The sequence below is a fragment of the Pteronotus mesoamericanus genome, unplaced genomic scaffold (assembly GCF_021234165.1).
Source record: "Pteronotus mesoamericanus isolate MK-2021 breed Mesoamerican mustached bat unplaced genomic scaffold, CSHL_Meso_final contig_2, whole genome shotgun sequence".
NCBI classification, from domain to species: Eukaryota; Metazoa; Chordata; class Mammalia; order Chiroptera; family Mormoopidae; genus Pteronotus; species Pteronotus mesoamericanus.
Genome location: NW_026555084.1, coordinates 32,430,198 through 32,449,470, shown reverse-complemented (window position 1 = coordinate 32,449,470; position 19,273 = coordinate 32,430,198). Strand labels below are relative to the sequence as shown.

The following is a 19,273-nucleotide window of genomic DNA, read 5'->3' as shown; positions in this document are numbered from 1 at the left end:
TGTTCTTTTCTGCAATTCCAGGAAGCAGACCACTAGTGATAAATAATCTCCTCACCCAGGATGGCTTCCTACTGGTTTCTCACCTTTGTACACTAAAATAAACGGCAGATCCAAATCCCGAAAATTCTCTCACTCCAAATCACTACCCAAAGGCGAATGACTTCTCCAAGTCATTCCTGGGCACCACATCTGCCGTAGCAGCTTTCTCGTGCGTTACCTGACACACAGCTGTTTCTCCTTCACAGAGGACTGTGCCGAAGGGGGTCTAAATGGTGTCAGTCCATACCCCACTGAATAGAGTGACCCAAAGCTCCACTCTGTCTCAACTTCTCTTTCTTCAGAAAGGGAACATGACCTAGTGGCCCGAGGTCAGAAAACCTGGCTTTCAATCCAGCTCCTCCATCTTTATGTTCTAACAAGACAAGTCATCTCCCCAGACTTGACTCTCAGTTTCCTTATCTGATTCATGGGAAGGTAAAAAGGTCTCCTATTTATGGGTTGCTAGAAGGATAAAGTAACAACAGAAATGTAAATAAAGTACAGTACCTGACACCTAGCAACTGTGTTTCTGTTCCCCTCTCTATAACCTGAGTTTCTAAGACTTTGTTGTCATTTATTTCCAGAATGAGAACATGGACCCATATCCCGTCAGCACTATGCAAAGGGCTCTGACACTTCTGGCAGAGAACAAAGAGCACTCTGAACTGATTTTGGCACTAACCTGCTGGTCGCTTGGTTAAATTGAGACAGTCTGCGTGGTAGACTTTTGGGCAGCCCGGCTTCTTACAGGAGACAAGCTGGCCAGCATCCCCACAGCTGAAACACTCATCCTCTCGTTCCTTCGTGATTTCACCCTGGCTCCTGCGCTTCCCCTGTTGCTTCTTCTTGAATTTCTTTGACTTTTCTTCCGTGGCAATGGGTTGATTCTAGAGGTCAGACATTGAGCGGTCAGCATTCTGTCAATACGTTAAGTTGTATGATCTTGACCACGTTAACTATCCTCTCTGAGCCCCAGTCTCTCCTCTGGGAAAAGACAGTCCTCACAGATTGTTGTAAAGATAAGAGAAAAATGCAGAAAAGGCACCTAGCACATCAGAGGTACCCAATAAATGTATGAATTGTTAAATTTTCTATCAACTACTCCTGCCACCTAAATAAAATAAGTGTTCTTTTTGTTTGCACACAAGGATAGTATTAAAGGTCTTTTAAAGCTTTATTGTTATTTTCACCTTAATTTCATAACTTAGGAAGACTTCTTTCTGTGTTTGTGTGTGAAAACACATTCCTTAGCTTATTCAACAAACCTTCACTGAGCACTTAGTATGAGCCACGTATGTGCTAGGAAGACACAGAACACTAGGTCATGGTCCTTGCCCTCAACTAGCTATGCATCTTTATCTAAGACTTACCCTGGTGCAGCCAGCAGGTCTCCCCTATGCTCCAAATGCAGGGGTTTTCATAGCTTCTGCCCTTGAATTTATCTAACACTGATTCACATGTGAAATGCTACATAGACTTTAAGGATGCAGGAGCTGACATCCCAGTACACAGAACACCATTAAATACCATTAAGCTCAGATTAACCTCAATTACTATTTTATAATAATTTATAAGAAATAAACCGGATATCCAAAGGAAGAAGACCATTTAACCAACTACATAAAACAAAATCAGATACAAAGATAACTTTCCTTATTTAATAAGATAAAGTAATTGGTGGATACTCTTCATGTATTACTGCTCAAAATGATACCTTCTTTACTATGGGTTTCTACACTAATTTGCATTTTTCAGTTCTCAGTGTTGACTTCGTAGTCAAAAAATCGTAATGGAAATACCCAACTAAAGTCACTGTATAATCTACTATCCATCGAAGTGTGTGCTGTTACTTATGACAGAGCAATCTGGAATTTCATCTTTAATGATCCATGCATTATGTAAAAAATTTAACAGTCACCAAAAATGATGATTAAGAAGACTATGTAACAGCAAAGAAAGTTTCTTACGATATTTAAGAAAAGCAGGATGCAGACTTGTAAATAATTCTTAACAATTATAGAACTATAATTCAGTTAAAGAGCACCAGGAAGGCACAACAATGTTTAATACTTCGTTACAATGATAAGACTAAGGGTCTTATGTTTATTATGTTATACTATGCAGCACATTAAGAAATATAAGCGAGATTAGCTGAAATGAATAAAAATGTGGGAAGTAACCCACTTTACAGATGCCTATTTTACTGTTTTTTTTTAATTTTTATTTTTTAAGTTTATTTTAAATTATAGTTAACATACAATATTATATTAGTGTCAGGTGTATAACAGTGATTCAACATTTATATACCATATAAAGTGATCTCCAGAATCTAGTAATCATCTGTCATCATACATAGTTACTAAAGTATTATGACTACATTTCCTGTTGTACAATATATCGCTGACCTATTTTATAATTGGAAGCTTATACGTCTTACTTTTTTTTTTTTAAGCTAGAATGGCATCACCAATTAAAAGTCAGATTGCTCAAACACTCCAATAAAACTCACACTCTCTTATGTCACCAAACTGATCATCAGAATGCTTACTCAATAAATTGTCAGTGGCCCTGACAACTCTTCAATATCATTAATTCAAAGTGATACCTTCTTAAAATAAAGACTCAGCCCTGCATTGATAGGGTGGGAGGGTCACACCATTATCCATGATGCAAATGTTTGGAAGGTACCTTTGGCCTTACACCCAAAAAGCCGCTGCAGTTCGGGGCGCCACATTTGCAAACAGTCTTTCCATTCCCAAGACATTCTAGGTTGTAGTTGAAGGTAAGTTCAGTGCCTGTGTAAGAGATCATAAAAATATTAATATCTACAGATTTAATTATATTATTTTTGTATTAATTACAAAGTATATTGACTTCTATGAGAAAAGATTAATTTTTAAAAACAAATTTATTAATTCAAATCCCACGGTTATTAAAATATTAATAAATTATAATCTTGTAACATTATTAATCAGTTAATACAACTTATTAAGAGAAAAATGTAAATGGCCTAATGAGTAATATTTAAACTAAGTTTTACTGTAGAGGTGTTACTATAACCAACTTGTTTTTTGTTTTCTAACCATTCAGATTGAAAATATATTAATTCATTATCAAAATACAAACGACAACTCACACTGATGTGCCAGGCATTGGGAATGCAGGTACGGAGAAAACCTGTTGGTCTGTGCCAAGGTGAGCGCCTGGCAGCACTCAAGGGAGAGACCTCTCAACACAGAGTAATGCTATGGGACTCTGGATCACAGACCTAAAACCCTGGCTTCACATTCAAGTTACATCACAAACTGAGTGATCTGAGCCTGAGTCTATCTGTTAAATGGAGAAATAACCATTTCACAAGCTTATTAAGAGTATATGACATAACGCACATAGCACTAATTTGTAAACTTAAAAAAAAAAGAGACGTACAGATTTAAGGTAGAAAAAGTCCCCTTTCTGCCCTGGTGTGGCTCAGTGGACTGAGTGCTGGCCGGTGAACCGCGAGGTCGCTGGTTTGATTCCCAGTCAGGGTACATGCTTGGTTAAGGGCCAGGTCCCCGGTTGGGGGTGCTTGAGAGGCAACCAGTGCATGCTCTCTTGTGTATTGATGTGCCTCTCTCTTTCTCCTTCCCCTCCCCTCTCTCCAAAAATTAATAAATAAAATCCTTAAAGAAGTCCCCTCTCTGTATGCATGTCATCAAAATTGAGAGCAAAATCGAGAGAAATAAAACTTTCAAACTCAAAACACATTAGCAAAGGCCAAACAAATATAAGAATGTATGCAACGAGGCTGTCTCTGGGCAGGGGTAATGGCATATGTGATAATCATTCAGTCAAAATGTTCAAATCTTAGATTTACTTGCAGACTGACCTACCTTCTACATGTGAGACTAATTATATATAATGTTATATATTTAGAGCATTATATGAAATATATAACATTATATAACATATGTAATATATAACATGTTATAAATATAGAAACATAAGCATATATAGTTTTTCATCTTATATTAGAAATGGATTATTTATTTCACTGGGAAAATTATAAAGCAGCTGGCATATATATTATATGAACACTGAAATCAATCATGGCCTGGTGAGAGACTCCCACTGCAAAATCCACAGGAACTGAGACTGACTGAGTAACAGCAGGGTGCAGTTTTCCTGCTCACACCTACTGTGACTGGACTAAACAATGGGTAAGTCTATTACACTATTCTTATTAAACAATTTGAAAGTATATAACTGAATTTTCATAAATTTAATGTGCTTATAATGCAACTCAATGACATAAGTAAGACAGGATACTCAGCATAAGCTACTGCTCATTCAGCATCCACTGTGTAAATACACATTAACCACACAAAGGATAAATTGGAATCTGTCAGTGTGCATAAAAGAAAGACTCACACCATTCTAGAAAACATACAATAATCCTTGAGAGGTCTAAACTCATTGGGAAGGGTGAAGGGAGTATGACACACGTGGGAGACAGAAAATACAGGTATGGGAAGAGCCCAGGAGGCTGGATGAGAGAGGAGAGCAAGCTGACAGTTCTGGTTCCACGTGCCAAGGCTGCAGCTCCCACAGGCACCCGCATGCCATGCTGCCTGGTCTCCCCATCCCACTCACGCAGACTGGAAGTCAAGTAAGGACAACAAGAAGGCCTGCAAATTCTTATACCATGCTACCTGAGCTGATGTGGGAGAAGAGAGAAGAGAAATTTATGCCTAGACATGGTAGAGGAGGCCATCCCTGTGGACAGACTAAAGTTCTGCGTATAAGTGTGGTACTGAAAGCAGTCAGGGCAGATATTAGAACTAAAGTCACAGAACTGAGTAACATCTGAGTAATTGATTTATACACAAGAGCTGCACCCTCCCCCAATCCTGCGGTTGTTACAGAGAAAAATGGAGAAAAGAGTAAGAGAGAAGTTAAATCCAAGAATTCAAATAACATAGATATAATAATACCACATACTTTACAGCAAGGATTTTTGCAAGGATTAAATTAGATAATATGCTTGGAACAGTGTCTGGCATCTGCTAAATTCCTGTTACTAAGTACAAATTTACCCAATTTACTCTGAAACCATCCATTTAAAAAACTTGATATAAGCCAGCATTTAACAAATCAGTATTACCTGAAATTAATATAATATTGTATGTCAACTAAAACTAAAAAATACATTTAAAACTATTTTTTTAAATGAGTACCATTTAGTCCAACGAGTGCAGTGCACACTGATGCTCAAGCATTGTTCCCTTAATCATTTAATACTTTAAGTAGTGCAACACAAAAGAACTGGTGGATGAATTTTTAAAATATGAAAATTGTCAGAACCTTTAACATTCTGAAAAGCCTAAACAACTGTTGGGCAGTATATCTAAACTGTAGAGAAAAATGTATTTTGGGGGGTGGTGGGGAAGAGGAAGATGCTTACTGATATTTTTTAAAAAGGCAACACACCAAAAGCTGACCAAATTGCTCTTTAATTACTTCATCTTGATTAATGTTTCCTGATTATAGTAAAACAACACTGGGTAAAAGAGGACTTTGGTCTCCTTCCAGAATGCTCACATGGGATTTCTGCTTCAACAGTAACTGGACTATCCTGTTGTCAATTATACACTAACCCGGCCAGTCTCATCTCAGTTGGAATGTAGGAGAGTGATTTTTAAATTTAAATGTTTTACTAATGTTCCTGCAAAACTTACTTTGAAAATCATGTACTTATTTGTGCATTTAAAATTCCCTTTACACAAGTCTATATATTTTTTTTAAATCATGCAATTTAGAGGGTGCCATATGTGCATGGATATAGATATTTAAAATAAATTCATCAAAATCTTGATGTTACATATTAAGGTCCTTTAATTTATGGAAAATATCTGTCATATGACTTCACTTTCAAACCTCTAGAACTGTCCTGGTTACAGCCACCTCACTTCCGCACTCTCAGTGCTTGGAGACACGGGCCCCCGGCAGGCTGCCGCAGCGCTGTGCATTCTCCCAGTGCCCGGCTCTTTGGCACCTCAGAGACGAGAGGTGTTTTTTACTTAGGCTCATAAACCATGAAATTTGGATGAGTAAGAGATGAATCTTTGGTCTGTAAAGTGAGTGAAGGGCAACTGTTAAAGGGATGGTAGGAAAGGCGCTATGGATTGCTGAAGCTTTCCAAGGCAGACCAATTTTCATGTAAGAGGTCTGGAAATTTAAAAGCATCCACAGCCAAGTGTGAAGACACTGCTAAGTGAAATGAGTCAGTCACCAAAGAACAAACCCTGTATAATTCCCCTCATGTGAGGTTCCTAGAGCAGTCAAATTCAAAGACAGAAAGTAGAAGGGTGGCTGCCAGGGCTGGGGAAGGGGAAAAAGGGAAGTTAGTGTTTTCTGGGTACAGAGTTTCACTTGAAGAAAACAAAGAACCGTGGAGATGAATAATGGTGACGGCTGCACAACAATGTTAATGGACTCAATGCCACAGAATTATACACTTAAGAATGGTGAAAACGGTCAATTGTACATTATGTATGTTTTACCAACAACAAAAAAATTCCACGCCAGGCACCACCTAGCAAGTTTTCTTTACATATCTTTAAGAGTTTGCAAACCTCATTTTAGATTATAAGATACCTGGGATTTTAGTCCTGTTCTTAGCTCTAGAATCCTTAAGTGAGTCTTACCTGCTTTAATGTCGCTCAGGGCAAAAAGGCCAACACGGGTATCTCCATTCACAGACCACTTCTGTGTCTCACAGTTGGGCTGGCAGCAATGATTCATGAATCGAGCATAGTTTCCTTTGGGACCAGCATCAATGATCCGGTCCTAGAATTCCAAGAGATGCTGCTCATCAGACACTTTCTGAGAATTCTAACATATTGGAGATTCTTTTTCATTTTGAGTCTTCCAGAGGAGAGGAGATTCTCCTCTGGAAATGTACTTGCTGGGGAACTTGTTAGAAATGAAAATTCTTGGGTTGTGCTTCAGATGTATTAAAGCAGAAGCTCTGAGGTGGGGTCCAGTAATCTGTGCTATCACAAGCCCGCTACGTGATTCTGAAAGAAGCAGCTTGTCCTGTCCACTAAATTACCTTGTCCTGAGCCCTGGCTACACATTATAAATCGCTCATGGAGATATTAACACTGATGCTGAGACCCATTCCAAATGAAGACCTGAATATCAGGAGGTGAGAATTTCACAAACCATAAGGGTACAACTTGATAAATGTTCACAAAGTTTCACATCAGGAAAGAGTTCTATTACAAAAGCTATTACAAAAAGGAGAAAAAAAAAAGGAAGCAAAACCTAATAATCAGGTACAAAGAGGAAGCTCCGATTCACGTAAAATAAACACATTGGGATACTAGAATTAGGAATAAGTTCCAAATATACTTCTAGGAACCAATAAAATGAAACTCATCAGAAAATTCCTGTAATTGAAAAGATGGTGACTTGGGTTCAAAAGCTGACTCCAGTAGTCAATTTACATGCCTCAATGCACTAATGAAGTAGCAACAATCAGGCTCTACTGGTGTGGCTCAGTGGGTTGAGTGTCGAACCGCAAACTGAAAGGTTGCCAGGTTCCATTCCTAGTCAGGGCACAGGCCTGTGTTGCAGGACAGGTCCTTGGCCGGGAGTCTGCAAGAGGCGACCAAATCAATGTTTCTCTTTCTCCCTCCCTTCCCTTCTCTCTAAAAAGAAGTAAATAAAATCTTAAAAAAGATAGCAACAAATCAGTTTCTCAGTTTGTAAAATGAAAGAGTAAAGAATGATTATTTGACTTTCCTGGCTTCAAGTTTTAACCCTACAGGAGAAATACTAGAAGACAAAGTCTCCAACGTACACTGGATAGCTCCTAAAGAATGCTCAAAGCAGTGCTGCCTTTGGCCATGGACACATAGCCAGAAATGAGCAACTGACCCACTCCAGAGGCCTGACCAACCGTGAACACTGGGGCGGGAAGACACTGTTTTGGGTAATTATGACACGCCTGCAAGCACGGTGGATGGGATGACACTAATTTCCCAATACATTACTTACTTTGTCTAAAGTGAGCATATAGAAATTAGTGATATCGTGTTCTTGGGCATAACGGATTCGAGCTCTGCACTCTTCTTCATCTATTAGCTCTCCCACATACTCATTCACGAATTCACCCTAGAACAAGAAACAGCTCGATTTAATGGCAAAAAATGAATATTTACAGGTATCCCTTACTTAAAAAAAATGAAGAACAGAGCCATTCTTTTCCACAAATTCTCCAAAGCAGTCCATGGATAGATAATGAATCACTTAACAAAGGTTTATTCAAGAAACATAACAAATATGATGCTTCAACTATTTGATAATGAAAACCCCTTCCTGACTTCTACCAGGACACTACAGGTCAACCCCTAACAGAAGTACTCTAAGGCTCCCTTTACTGCCCAAACACTTCAGTTAAGTCAGCTGACCTAGTCTAGGTAGGTTCTTTTTCCTTGGGAACATACACTACTGCTCTGCTCCTCATTTCACACCACGGTCCCCCTGACTTACTACTGCAGTCACACTGGTTTTCATTTATGCTGTCCCCTCTATACGTAATGCTTTAACACTCAACTGACCCAGGCCAAAAACTACTTATTTTTCAAGTCTCCACTTAAAATATTTTCAGAGACAAGCAAGTTCCAGGCCCTTCACTGTGTGCCTCCAGAATGCTTTCTGCTTCTACAGTGGGTGATTACTTGTTCAATGTTTCCCTCCTCCAGAATGCAAACCTGATCAAAGCATAGAACATGTCTCTTTTGTTGATCACTGCATCCTTAGCACAATGTCTTAGCAAATGACTAAACAGATCAACCCTGGTTCAAGCCCTGTCCTAGAAACAAATACCAGTGAAATTCTTCAGAAGGTATAATCCAAGTATGGTTCATTTTATTAAAATGTTAAATAAGATTGTTCCTTTACAAAAACTATAAAATATCATCTATTTATTAGAAACTCGCAGGTCCTTCCAAGTTTGAAGTTAAAGATGCTACTTCATTTTCCCTTAGTAAAAATAGGGTTAATTTTATTAGCAGGAGATCAACACCTCTGAATGATGTGCTCACTACCCTTAACTACAGGTAGTTGGGTTTTCACAACAAAGCAAATAAAGCCATAGTATCTCTGAATTTCCACTATTTTTCCATCCTCACACACTGAACATGAGCGATACTAAAAACTTAACAGATAAAGGAGAACATTTATTCTCAAACCTCTAACTCTAGAAGGATATGGCAAGATACAATTGCAAGATTAATCCCTGCACTATTATTTTCCTCTATGATCAATTTTCTCATATTCATCAAGAATTACTCATTCAAGCAATTGTGAAGAAGGAAAAAAACCCCAAAACCTGGGAAATTAAGGAAAGTTTCCTTCACCTTTTTAATATCTGTTTTTGTTCGGAGACCCCAGCCCCTCTGTAATGTGCGAAAAATTTCCACCTCAGGATACTGGCGCTTAGTAAAACACTGGTTTTGACAGCGCCCTCCGGCAGGACATACTGTGGGGTGGCACTCATAGAGCAGCATGCGGTTGATGCACTCGGAGTCTATCCCACAGGGGTTCTCATCAGTAGCTTTACAGTTGCAACGTGGAATTTCAGACAAGTCTGCAGTGAAGATCTGTACCCTGCCAATAGGACGGTTCACCTGGAGAAGACATACATACTGTAGTACACCAGTCAGGCAAGTCAGCACAAGACAATTCAGGACCTAGAAAAGGGACATTTCTTTTCCTTAAAGTTGCCTGCCACACTTTATACGATTTTCAACTATCAAGATTTAGCAGCATTATTCACAACAGCCACAATGTGGGAAGCAAACCAAGTGCCCATTGACATGCGAATGGATAAGCAAAATGTTGTATAAATAATGGAATATTATTCATCCTAAAAGTGAAGGAAATTCTGAAACACATTACAACGCAGATGAACCTGGAGGACATTATGTTACATAAAACAAGCCAGTCACAAAAGGACAAATACTGTATGATGCCACTTATATAATGTAGTTAGAGTAGTTAAAATTAGAGACAAAAAGAAGAAGTGGTTGCCATGGGCTAAGAGGAGAAAATGAGAGTTGTTATTTCATGGGAACAGAGTTTCAATATTACAAGATTAAAGAAAGAGTTCTAGAGATGGATGGTGGTAATATATACAAACATTATGAATGCATTTAATACCACTGAACTCTTAAATACGGTTAAGATGGTAAACTTTGTTACCTGTGTTTTAGCACAATAAAAAATTTGGAAGAAATAAATATTTAGGCAGTTTGACATAAAAATAAAGCCTGACTTGACAAACACAATATGATTCCCACAAAATTTAAAAAATCATTTTAAAGAAGCATAATCTCAAAGCTGGTAGGCCATGAAAATTTTAACTGGTTTCTGCTATTGCCACAGGGTGGCACCACTTTAGCTGTTACGTAATAAACCAAAACTCCTAAGTGGCATGAAAGTGTCTTTGGGTAGTTAAGGTCCCTATAGTGAATACGTATTTTTCTTTTCTTTTTCTTTACGTTATTAAAAAAATACATTTTTCTCTCTCTGAAGAAGAATGCACAGATGCAGGGCCAGCCAGGGCCAGGTCCCGGGCTGTGGGGCTGTAATGAGCAGCCTCTGTGGGCTCTAGGCCAGCCCTCAGGAGTGGTGGCTGCTGATGAGTCCGCACAGCTGCTTGGCCACAGTGTCAATCAATTTCTGCTTGTCTCGCTCATTTTTACAAAACTGTGCAAACATGCTGTTCTCGTGGCTAGTATCCTTCACGTTCTCCAGCAGGATGAGTTGTCACGGGGTTTACCCAGAGGTACTTGCAGTTGGGCTGGCCATAGTGTGCAAGGTAGGTTGACCAATCCCACTGGATGAAGGGCTCCAAAAGTCGTCTCAAGTCGATAAAGGCCAACTGCAGCATGTCCTCCTGGAACCCAGCCCCCGGGGCCGGATCTGACAAACTCCTGGTCTCCGACAAAGGCGGGAGCAGAGTGGGCCAGAGACACCCAGGAGAGACTGGGGAAGGAGGCCCCAGGGAGAAAACTGAGAGAGCAGCTGGCAGGATCCCAGCGCTGACCCATCCCCCATGTGGCAGCAGCCGTCCTGCTCCTGTATTTCACTGGATATGTACTTTACTATTTACAATCATAATTTGAAATCTCTTTAATAGATGACAGCACTGTCACTCATGAAATTTTATTCAGCAGTGGTGCTAGTACTAAAAACTACAGTGAAAATGCAGAGTGGTGAAACATAAAGGTCAAATAGCTGCTGTGACAGTGAAGCCACTGGTTTTATAGGAACACCAGCAACAACGCTGAGAACAAAACAGATGTTCCATAGTAAAAGAGAGATTTGCACCCCATGAGAATTGAGCCTCCCCAGCTTGGTGTATTTCACTTAGGAACAGTCACACTGCAGGTTTTCAGAAACCCATCCCATACATAAAATTTGACTATTCAAGGAATTGCATGATTTTGATACACTGTTTTCTTGTAAGACATACCTTGTGGGACTTGTGATAAGTATGGAGCCTAGCAACTTTTAAATATGGCTGATATTATAGTTACCTTGTAATTGTGATATCAAATATTCTAGATTGCCAATTCCAATCAATCTAAAATCACTATGATTATCTAAACAGTTATTTCCATCCTCTAAATTTTTAATGGTTTCATTTCTAACACTTTATTGCCTCCTATTCTTTCAAGATATTACAAAATCTATAACCTGTTTGTAGTAATGTATTGTCCTCAACCCAGTTCTCTGTAACAACTTAAAAAGGACAAACATCTCACTGCAGGTTCTCTTCTCAGATTCTTCAAAATACTGTAAACCTGTAAAACCTGTAAACCTCTCGTTAATACTCTCACCATATGCAACTGGAAATCACAAACCAACTAAAGCAAGTTCTACAGGGATAGAAGACAAGGGCCAGGCTCAGTCATCTGAGACTACAGGTCCTACGTAGGGCATTTGAACATTCGCTTTTGATTCAAGGAAGAATGTTTACCCAACACGACGATCCGACACCCACCTCCCCAAAAAGTTTCATCCTATTCTTTTATATAAAGCCATTTTTTGATCATTCCTTCCTGCTATCTGATGTAACCTATTACTAATCCCAGGTTTCCTACCTGACATAAAGTGAAAAACAAAAGACAACAACACAACCAAAAACAAACCAAACACACATGGTTAGGTAAGAACAATATAGATATGTAATTGCAGGTAAACACTAACTCTAGAAACACACTTTTTGGTAGAAGAGCACAGAGTAAACATTTTAGCATTTATAGGCTCTAGATCTCTGGTGAATGTAGCTCCACTCTGCCACTGTAGCACAAAAATAGTAACAGACAATACAACATGCATGATTGTGTGTGAATACAACTTTATTTATGGATAATAATACTTCAATTTCATATAATCTTCATGTGTTAAGAAATATACAGAGCTGGCTCGTGTACAGTTTGCCAATTCCTGTTCTAAATCCTTTTCCTGGAAATACATTTGTTAAAAGAAAAACTAAGACATCTGCCTCTAAATTCTGTGACTAGATCCCTCACAGGGAGCTGCTCCCTAAGAGCCAGGCTCACTATGGTTGATAAATGAATCTGATATGCCTACCTGGCTGTCATCTGACATTTATGACTTTGAGAACCAGATTACTTCCCTTTTTTGAGGCCTAACTATACTTGGTGTTATGTCTCTATGCACAATTAACTCCATTTCTCTCTCAATAGCCCTCCAGGTTCCAATATGTTCAGACCCAAATTTTAGGTGTTGAGGGTTTTTTGTTCCCCAGCAGTTCTATTTGTAAAAATTGATATTTTATGACTTACTTTTTGAGGTTTACCAAAGATCAAAACCTACTTATTAAAAAAGGAATAAAATTCATTCTCTCTCGCAATTACCATGTAAGTCCATTAGACTGTTTTATAAATCTAAGATATTGTACATTAGGGAATTTTAGTGTTTACTTTTCCTGTATCTTGTAATATTTTATTATTTCATTACTCACCATTATTCACAATAATTCCTAACAATGCAAAAAAGAAAACAAGATAATGAAGTCACAAAAGCATGATGCAATAGTGAAATAGTCACACTTCAGATTTTTTGTACTGCTTTGCCCAAAGTACCATATCATCTTTTTTAAAAGTATAAAAGACTAGACATAATATCTCTTTAAAAAATTTACGTATTTATATTTTATTTTTTTATTACTGTTGTCGCATTTTCTCCTCCTTGGGGGCCCCCCCTCTAGCATCCTCCACTCCCTCAATCCCCATACCATTGTTCATGTCCACTGGTCATGCATATGAATTCTCTGGCTACTCCATTTCCTTATATTTTCATGGCTATTCTGTAACTACCTATATGTACTTCCTAATCCCCTCACCCCTTCAAACATTCCCCCATACTCCCCTCCCATCTGGCAACTATCAAAACACTATCTGAATCCATGGTTCTGACTCTATTCTTCTTGTTTGCTTACTTTGTTTTTTACTCAGTTGCTCATAAATATGTAGATATTGCCACTTCATTGTTCATAGTTTTGATCTTATTTTTCTTAAATAAATCCTTTTAACATTTCACATAATAGTAGTTTGGTGATGATGAACTCTTTCATTTTTTTCATGCCTGGGAAGCTCTTTACCTGACCTTCAATTCTAAATGTTATCTTTGCAGGTAGAATAATCTTAGCTGTAGGTTCCTGTTTTTCATGACTTTGAATATTTCTTACCAATCTCTTCTAGCCTGTTAAGTTTCTTTAGAGAAATCAGTGGACAGTCTTATGGGAAAATTCCCCAGTAGGTAACTAACTACATTTCTCTTGCTGCTTTTAAGATTTTCTCTTTCACCTCTGGCATTTTAATTATGATGTGTCTTGGAGTGGGCCACTTTGCATCGATCTTGTTTGGGACTCTCTGTGCTTCCTGGATTTGTATGTCTATTCCCTTCACTAAATTAGAGAATATTTCTTTCATTATTTTTTCAAATAGGTTTCCAATTATTTGCTCTTTCTCTTCTCCATCTGGCACGCCATACGATGAGAATGTTGGGACTGCCTGAAGCTGTCCTGGAGGCTGCTTACACTATCTTCATTTTTTTTTTTTGTTTTGATTCTTTCATTTTTTTATTCTGATTGGTTTTTTGCTTCCTTATGTTCCAAATCATTGATTTGATTCTCGGCTTCATCCACTTTACTGTTGCTTCCCTGTAAATTGTTCTTTTTTTTAATTAGTGTATCCTTGTCTTCTGACTGGATCTTTTTTATGCTGTTGAGGTCCTCAGTAAATTCCTTGAGCATCCTTAAGTGTTTTGAACTCTTCATCTGAAAGATTGCTTATCCCCATTTTGTTTAGTTCTTTTCCTGGAGTTTTGATCTGTTCCATTATTTGGGCCTTGTTTCTTTGTCTGCTCATTTTGGCAGCCTCCCTGTGTTTGTTTCTGTGTATTGGTTAGAGCTGCCGTGATTCCCTGTCTTATGAGTGTGGCCTAATGCAGTAGGTATCCTGTAGGGTCCAGTGGCTCAGCCTCCCCTATCACCCAAGCTGGATACATGAGGTGTGCCCTTTGTGTGGGCTGAATACACCCTCTTTTTGTAGTTGAGCCTTGATTGCTGTTGGGAGATCAACAAAAGGGATTTACCCACAGCAGTCAGCTGTGAGGACTTGCTCTGACCACTGACCAACAACCTCCACCCAACATGAAAGATCAGCTATGCGGGGTCAGGGTGGTGGTGCTCCAGTGTGGTCTGTAGCTGTCCCCTGGTTGTGCAGACTCTGGTATTTCCCAGGTGGTACAGGCCAACGTCAGCCCTGACCTGTATTCTACCCAGGGCCACCTCGCATGAGCAATCTGAGCATAAAGCAATCTGAGATGGCTGCTACTATTGTTGGGCTTGGGAGTTCCCAGGTGAAGTTAAGCTGTGAATCTAGGCTGGGGGCTTACTGAGGCCAGCTGTTGCTTGTTTGATAGGATGTGGGAAGTTGTGTAGCGTAAGCCAAGACCAGCTATTCATATGGGAAAGTCACAGTTAACATTTTGGGTGGCCACTTAAGTTGTGTGTGACAGTCTCAGGGATCTCCAGGGCAGGGCCAACAGTGTTAGCCAGGTTGATGGAGTCACAGATATGGCACCCACCTGTCAGCTCAGTGGCTCTGTGTGGGAGAGCTCAGAAAAGGGACAATGACCTCTGCCCACCTTTCTGTCTGGGAGAAATCCCAGCTCTTGCCTTGATTCGAGACATTTCAGTTCTTCTGCATATGCCGCTGGTGTCCTTCAAGCTCCTCGCTGGTGCTGTAGCTCAGAGAGAGTGAGTCTGATTAAGTCCATGTGTGGGCTCTTTAAACAGAACTGCTTGGGCCTCGAGAAGGTTCTTCCACTGACTCAATTCCTGCTGGTTTTTGCACCCAGAAATTACATGAACTTATCTTCCTGGCACTGGAATCTTGGACTGGGGGGCCTGGCATGGGGTTTGGACTCCTTGCTCCCGAGATAATCCTCCTGAACTTTTATCCACCACATGTGGATATGGGACCAGCCCATTCCGCATCTCCACCCCTCCTACCAGTCGGGATGAATGTGGTTTCTTAAATTCCGTAGTTGTCAGACTTCCATTTAACTTGATTTCTGACGTTTGTGAGTGATGGCTGTACTACATTTTAGTTGTAATTTCATGTCTAGACCTAACGTCTTAGTAGTCTACTTTTAGTACGGTGGCTAGGTTTAGCAAATAAAAATTCAGGACACCCAATTAAATCTGAATTTCAGATAAACAACAAGTAGTTTTTTAGTTAAGTATGTCCTAAAGAATATTTGGGACATACTTAAACACATTAGACAATAAACATGGTGGTGAAACAGATTTCTTGGTGAAATCTTAAACTATAATACATACTTCAGAAACTCAAAACCAATTAAATCAAAAACAATGCATTTCTAATGACAAAAATATGGTGTCCAGAAATGACATCACAAATGTTTTGCAAGAAGAACCTAGGCAATCTCATTTTGTTAATAGTATTTCTTTCATGTTTTCTGATATTTGAGCACTAAAACTGACTGGTGTGGCTCAGTGGGTTGGGTGTCATCTGGCAAACTGAAAGGTCATTGGTTTGATTATGGGTCAGGGCACATGCCTGGATTGCTGGCTAGGTCTCTGGTTGGGGGCATACAAGAGGCAGCCAACTGGTGTTTCTCTCCCTCTCTTTCTCCCTCTGTTCCCCTCTCTAAAAATAAGTAAAATCTTTTTTTTAAAAAGGGGAGGGGCGTTTAAAGGTTTTACTTTAAATACTTATTAAAATTTCTAATAAAGTTGTTATTCATATTCCTTTATCTTTAGTTCTGTAAATTATTCATGAAAATGATTTAAAAATATAAAAAAATACAAAGGATTCATTGGACTCAGATAATAAATGGTGATGATGCCTTTACCAGGTATAGCAAGGGTTAGCTCCACCTAACATGAAACCTTCAGGACCTTGAGAATCCTAGTCATACCAGTCACCTAAATATTTAGTATCAACTATTACCAAGAAGACTTAACCGCGTGTATTATCCAAACTATCTAAGGGCAATTTATGATTTTTTATCACGGCTCTTTGCTCCCTTTCAAACCGAAAGATGTTGACTGTGAGACGACTTCTCACAATCTACTTCTATGAGAAGACTTTACAAAGCAACAAAGACTATAGCAATGAACAATGGGTTTTGTAAAGTGCACACAATCGCTAGGAATGATGTTCTGGCACTTCTTTGTTATCTTCTTTCAAGCTCTTATCTCTACCTAAAAGCCACTGTGTTTGTGCTTCCAGTTCTTGTGAACAGAGTGAGAAGAGGGCAAGCTGTAAGTGTCTCTTCTTGAGATGGAGTCTCCTGAGGTCTTTTCTTACCTTTATATGTTTATAAGGTGGAGGTTTCTTATCATTTTTTCGGTCTTCCTGAAGCTGTCTTAGCTCTTTTTGGGCCTTTAACTCCTCAAACCTTGCTGCAGCTTCTTGAAGAGCTAAGAAAACACAACAGTACAGATGACTTCATTTCTGGGTGGAGTTGTTTATTTCACCTTTTTCCTCCTTTTAAGGGGGAGGAAATCCATGTTTTAGACAAAAATCACCAACACTAAATGGATAACTAAGAAGTATATATAACTTCTACTTCCAAGTAAGTTAGAGTCCCCAGGGTGCTCAGATAATAGCATTAAGACAAAATAACCCATCACTAAATGGCACAATATGGACTCCTAGGTTCAGAGGAAAATTCTAAACAAAAACAGCTAAATGATTTGAAAATGTCCACATATAATATTGCCTGACAACAACTAGACTGCATCTGCTCAGCACAGCCACTGCCTTTAAGCCTGCTTCTCTTCTGAGTCCTGAACCTCCTGCTTGCTGCCTCCTAGGTGCCACAAGTACATGCTGTGTTCCTTTGGAAGAAATCTAAGAATCTAAGCTTTCCTCTCCCTCTTTCTTATTTTCTAGAGGACCTGACCTACTCTCTTCTCCTAAGGCTCATTCTGCAACCATTAGCTCTAATGATATAAAAACAGACCTTCATAGCTAATCAGCATTCACGGCCTGTACTTTATTTAATATGCTTGAAAGACTGTAATACCTGAAAAGTCCAACAAAATCTTAAGATTCTCATTCTTCTCCACTTAAATCAAAATTTTAATTCATTATTTTTGACCCAGGTTAGAAACTAAAAAGAATTCCAATTCTTCCCTCTTCCCCCTCTGTGGTTTTCCCCATGCTGTCAATTCTTAAAAAAAAAAGAAAAAGAAAAAGAAAATCTCACCCCTGATCCACACCCTTTTCTCCATTTTCCTGTCACCACCCAGCAGTCTGTTTTGCCTGGAGTCCTCTCAATTGTTCTCAAGTCCCTCCTTCCTATGTATTGTTCAGCACGTCCCGCCTGGTCTATCTACTTACTGTCTACCCCAGACCCCCTACCTCTCCACCCACGGACACCGCCATGTGATAGTCATGTCAACCCAGAAGTATTGACACAGCTACTTCCCTGAGAGTCCTGGTGGCAGAGTCTCACTGTCCTTGGCCCTTGCTCTCTACTCACTGAGATTTCTAAAACTCTGCCCTAACCATACAAATCACTTACCTTCTCAGGCCAATAGCCCACTGCTCCCCTAACCCCATGCTTACACTATACTAAATACGTGGAGGTTGGTAACTCAGCAGGTTAGAGTCAATATGTGCTTTCTTCTTATTGCAACGTGTTAACTTCTTCACAGTCAGTGTAAGCGTTAAGAAATTGGACTCTAGAGACCAACAATTAGACTCTGAAACTTTTTTCTATCACGTATCAACACTAGGAACTTGGGCAATTAATTTAACTTTTAGGTGTCTCAGTTTCATTATCTGAAGATAAGAAAAATGGCATCTAACTTATAAGGTTGCCACAAGGATTGAAAGAAGAAGACAAACTCTGACCTGGGCCTGCCAAATAACAAATGATAACTATTATTATTATAGTTAATTCTTCAAAGTATCACTTATGAAAGAAGCCAATCTCCAAACTTCAACACCCAGTGTAGTTATGCTTCCTCTTGGTCTGCTCCTGCAGCAAACCAGCATACTTTTGCCACAACACTCAATAAATTAGATTTTGATTGCTGGTATCTGTGTCCAATTCTCCCATAAAAACATGCATTTTTTGGAGGCAGAGGCACCCAGCCAGCCCAGGGTCAAGGCATAAAGAATAGAGACCCAGAAATTTAGCAGGCTCAGCTTTACAGGCCAATATGTTGTCACTTGGTGCCTGACCATCTGAGACTACAAGGCTCAAGCTCCTATGTTATTAGTACTGATCTCCTGCATCTACACAAAAACTGAATGACCCACAGATAAGTGAGACCCCACTGAAATTAACATGTGGCAAACAGAACCTTTGTTATTAAATTTCTTCCCTACAGATACGTTCTCATTTCCCATCCAGGAAGTTTCATCTGCTTAGTATCTTCTCACACCTCACCAGGGAGTTTCACTTGCTTAGAATCCCTCTTCACCATGCAAACTCATATATAATTCAATGCCCAAACACATTCAAACAAGAGATACCTGTACTGCCTTCCAAAGGACAGCTAATGGAAGAAGGTAATTATCACTGATGGGATACCAATTATGTGCCTTGCCAGCTGATTTTTAATTATTTCATTGAATTCTCAGAGCAACCTTTACTCATT

General features: G+C 39.2%; 1 protein-coding gene across 7 annotated transcripts in view; it reads right to left on the bottom strand.

Moving 5' to 3' along the window:
* The window catches only part of NSD1 (nuclear receptor binding SET domain protein 1), a 144,610-nt gene that overhangs the window by 3,274 nt on the left and 122,063 nt on the right, over positions 1 to 19,273 (bottom strand). For all 7 annotated transcript variants that reach the window (XM_054568535.1, XM_054568537.1, XM_054568538.1 and 4 more), the window contains 6 exons: positions 16,968 to 17,080; positions 9,450 to 9,719; positions 8,086 to 8,202; positions 6,729 to 6,870; positions 2,728 to 2,834; positions 722 to 926 (listed from right to left, as the gene is read on the bottom strand). In XM_054568535.1, coding sequence (XP_054424510.1) covers positions 722 to 926; positions 2,728 to 2,834; positions 6,729 to 6,870; positions 8,086 to 8,202; positions 9,450 to 9,719; positions 16,968 to 17,080 — 954 coding nt within the window. The remainder of the gene's footprint in view (positions 1 to 721; positions 927 to 2,727; positions 2,835 to 6,728; positions 6,871 to 8,085; positions 8,203 to 9,449; positions 9,720 to 16,967; positions 17,081 to 19,273) is intronic.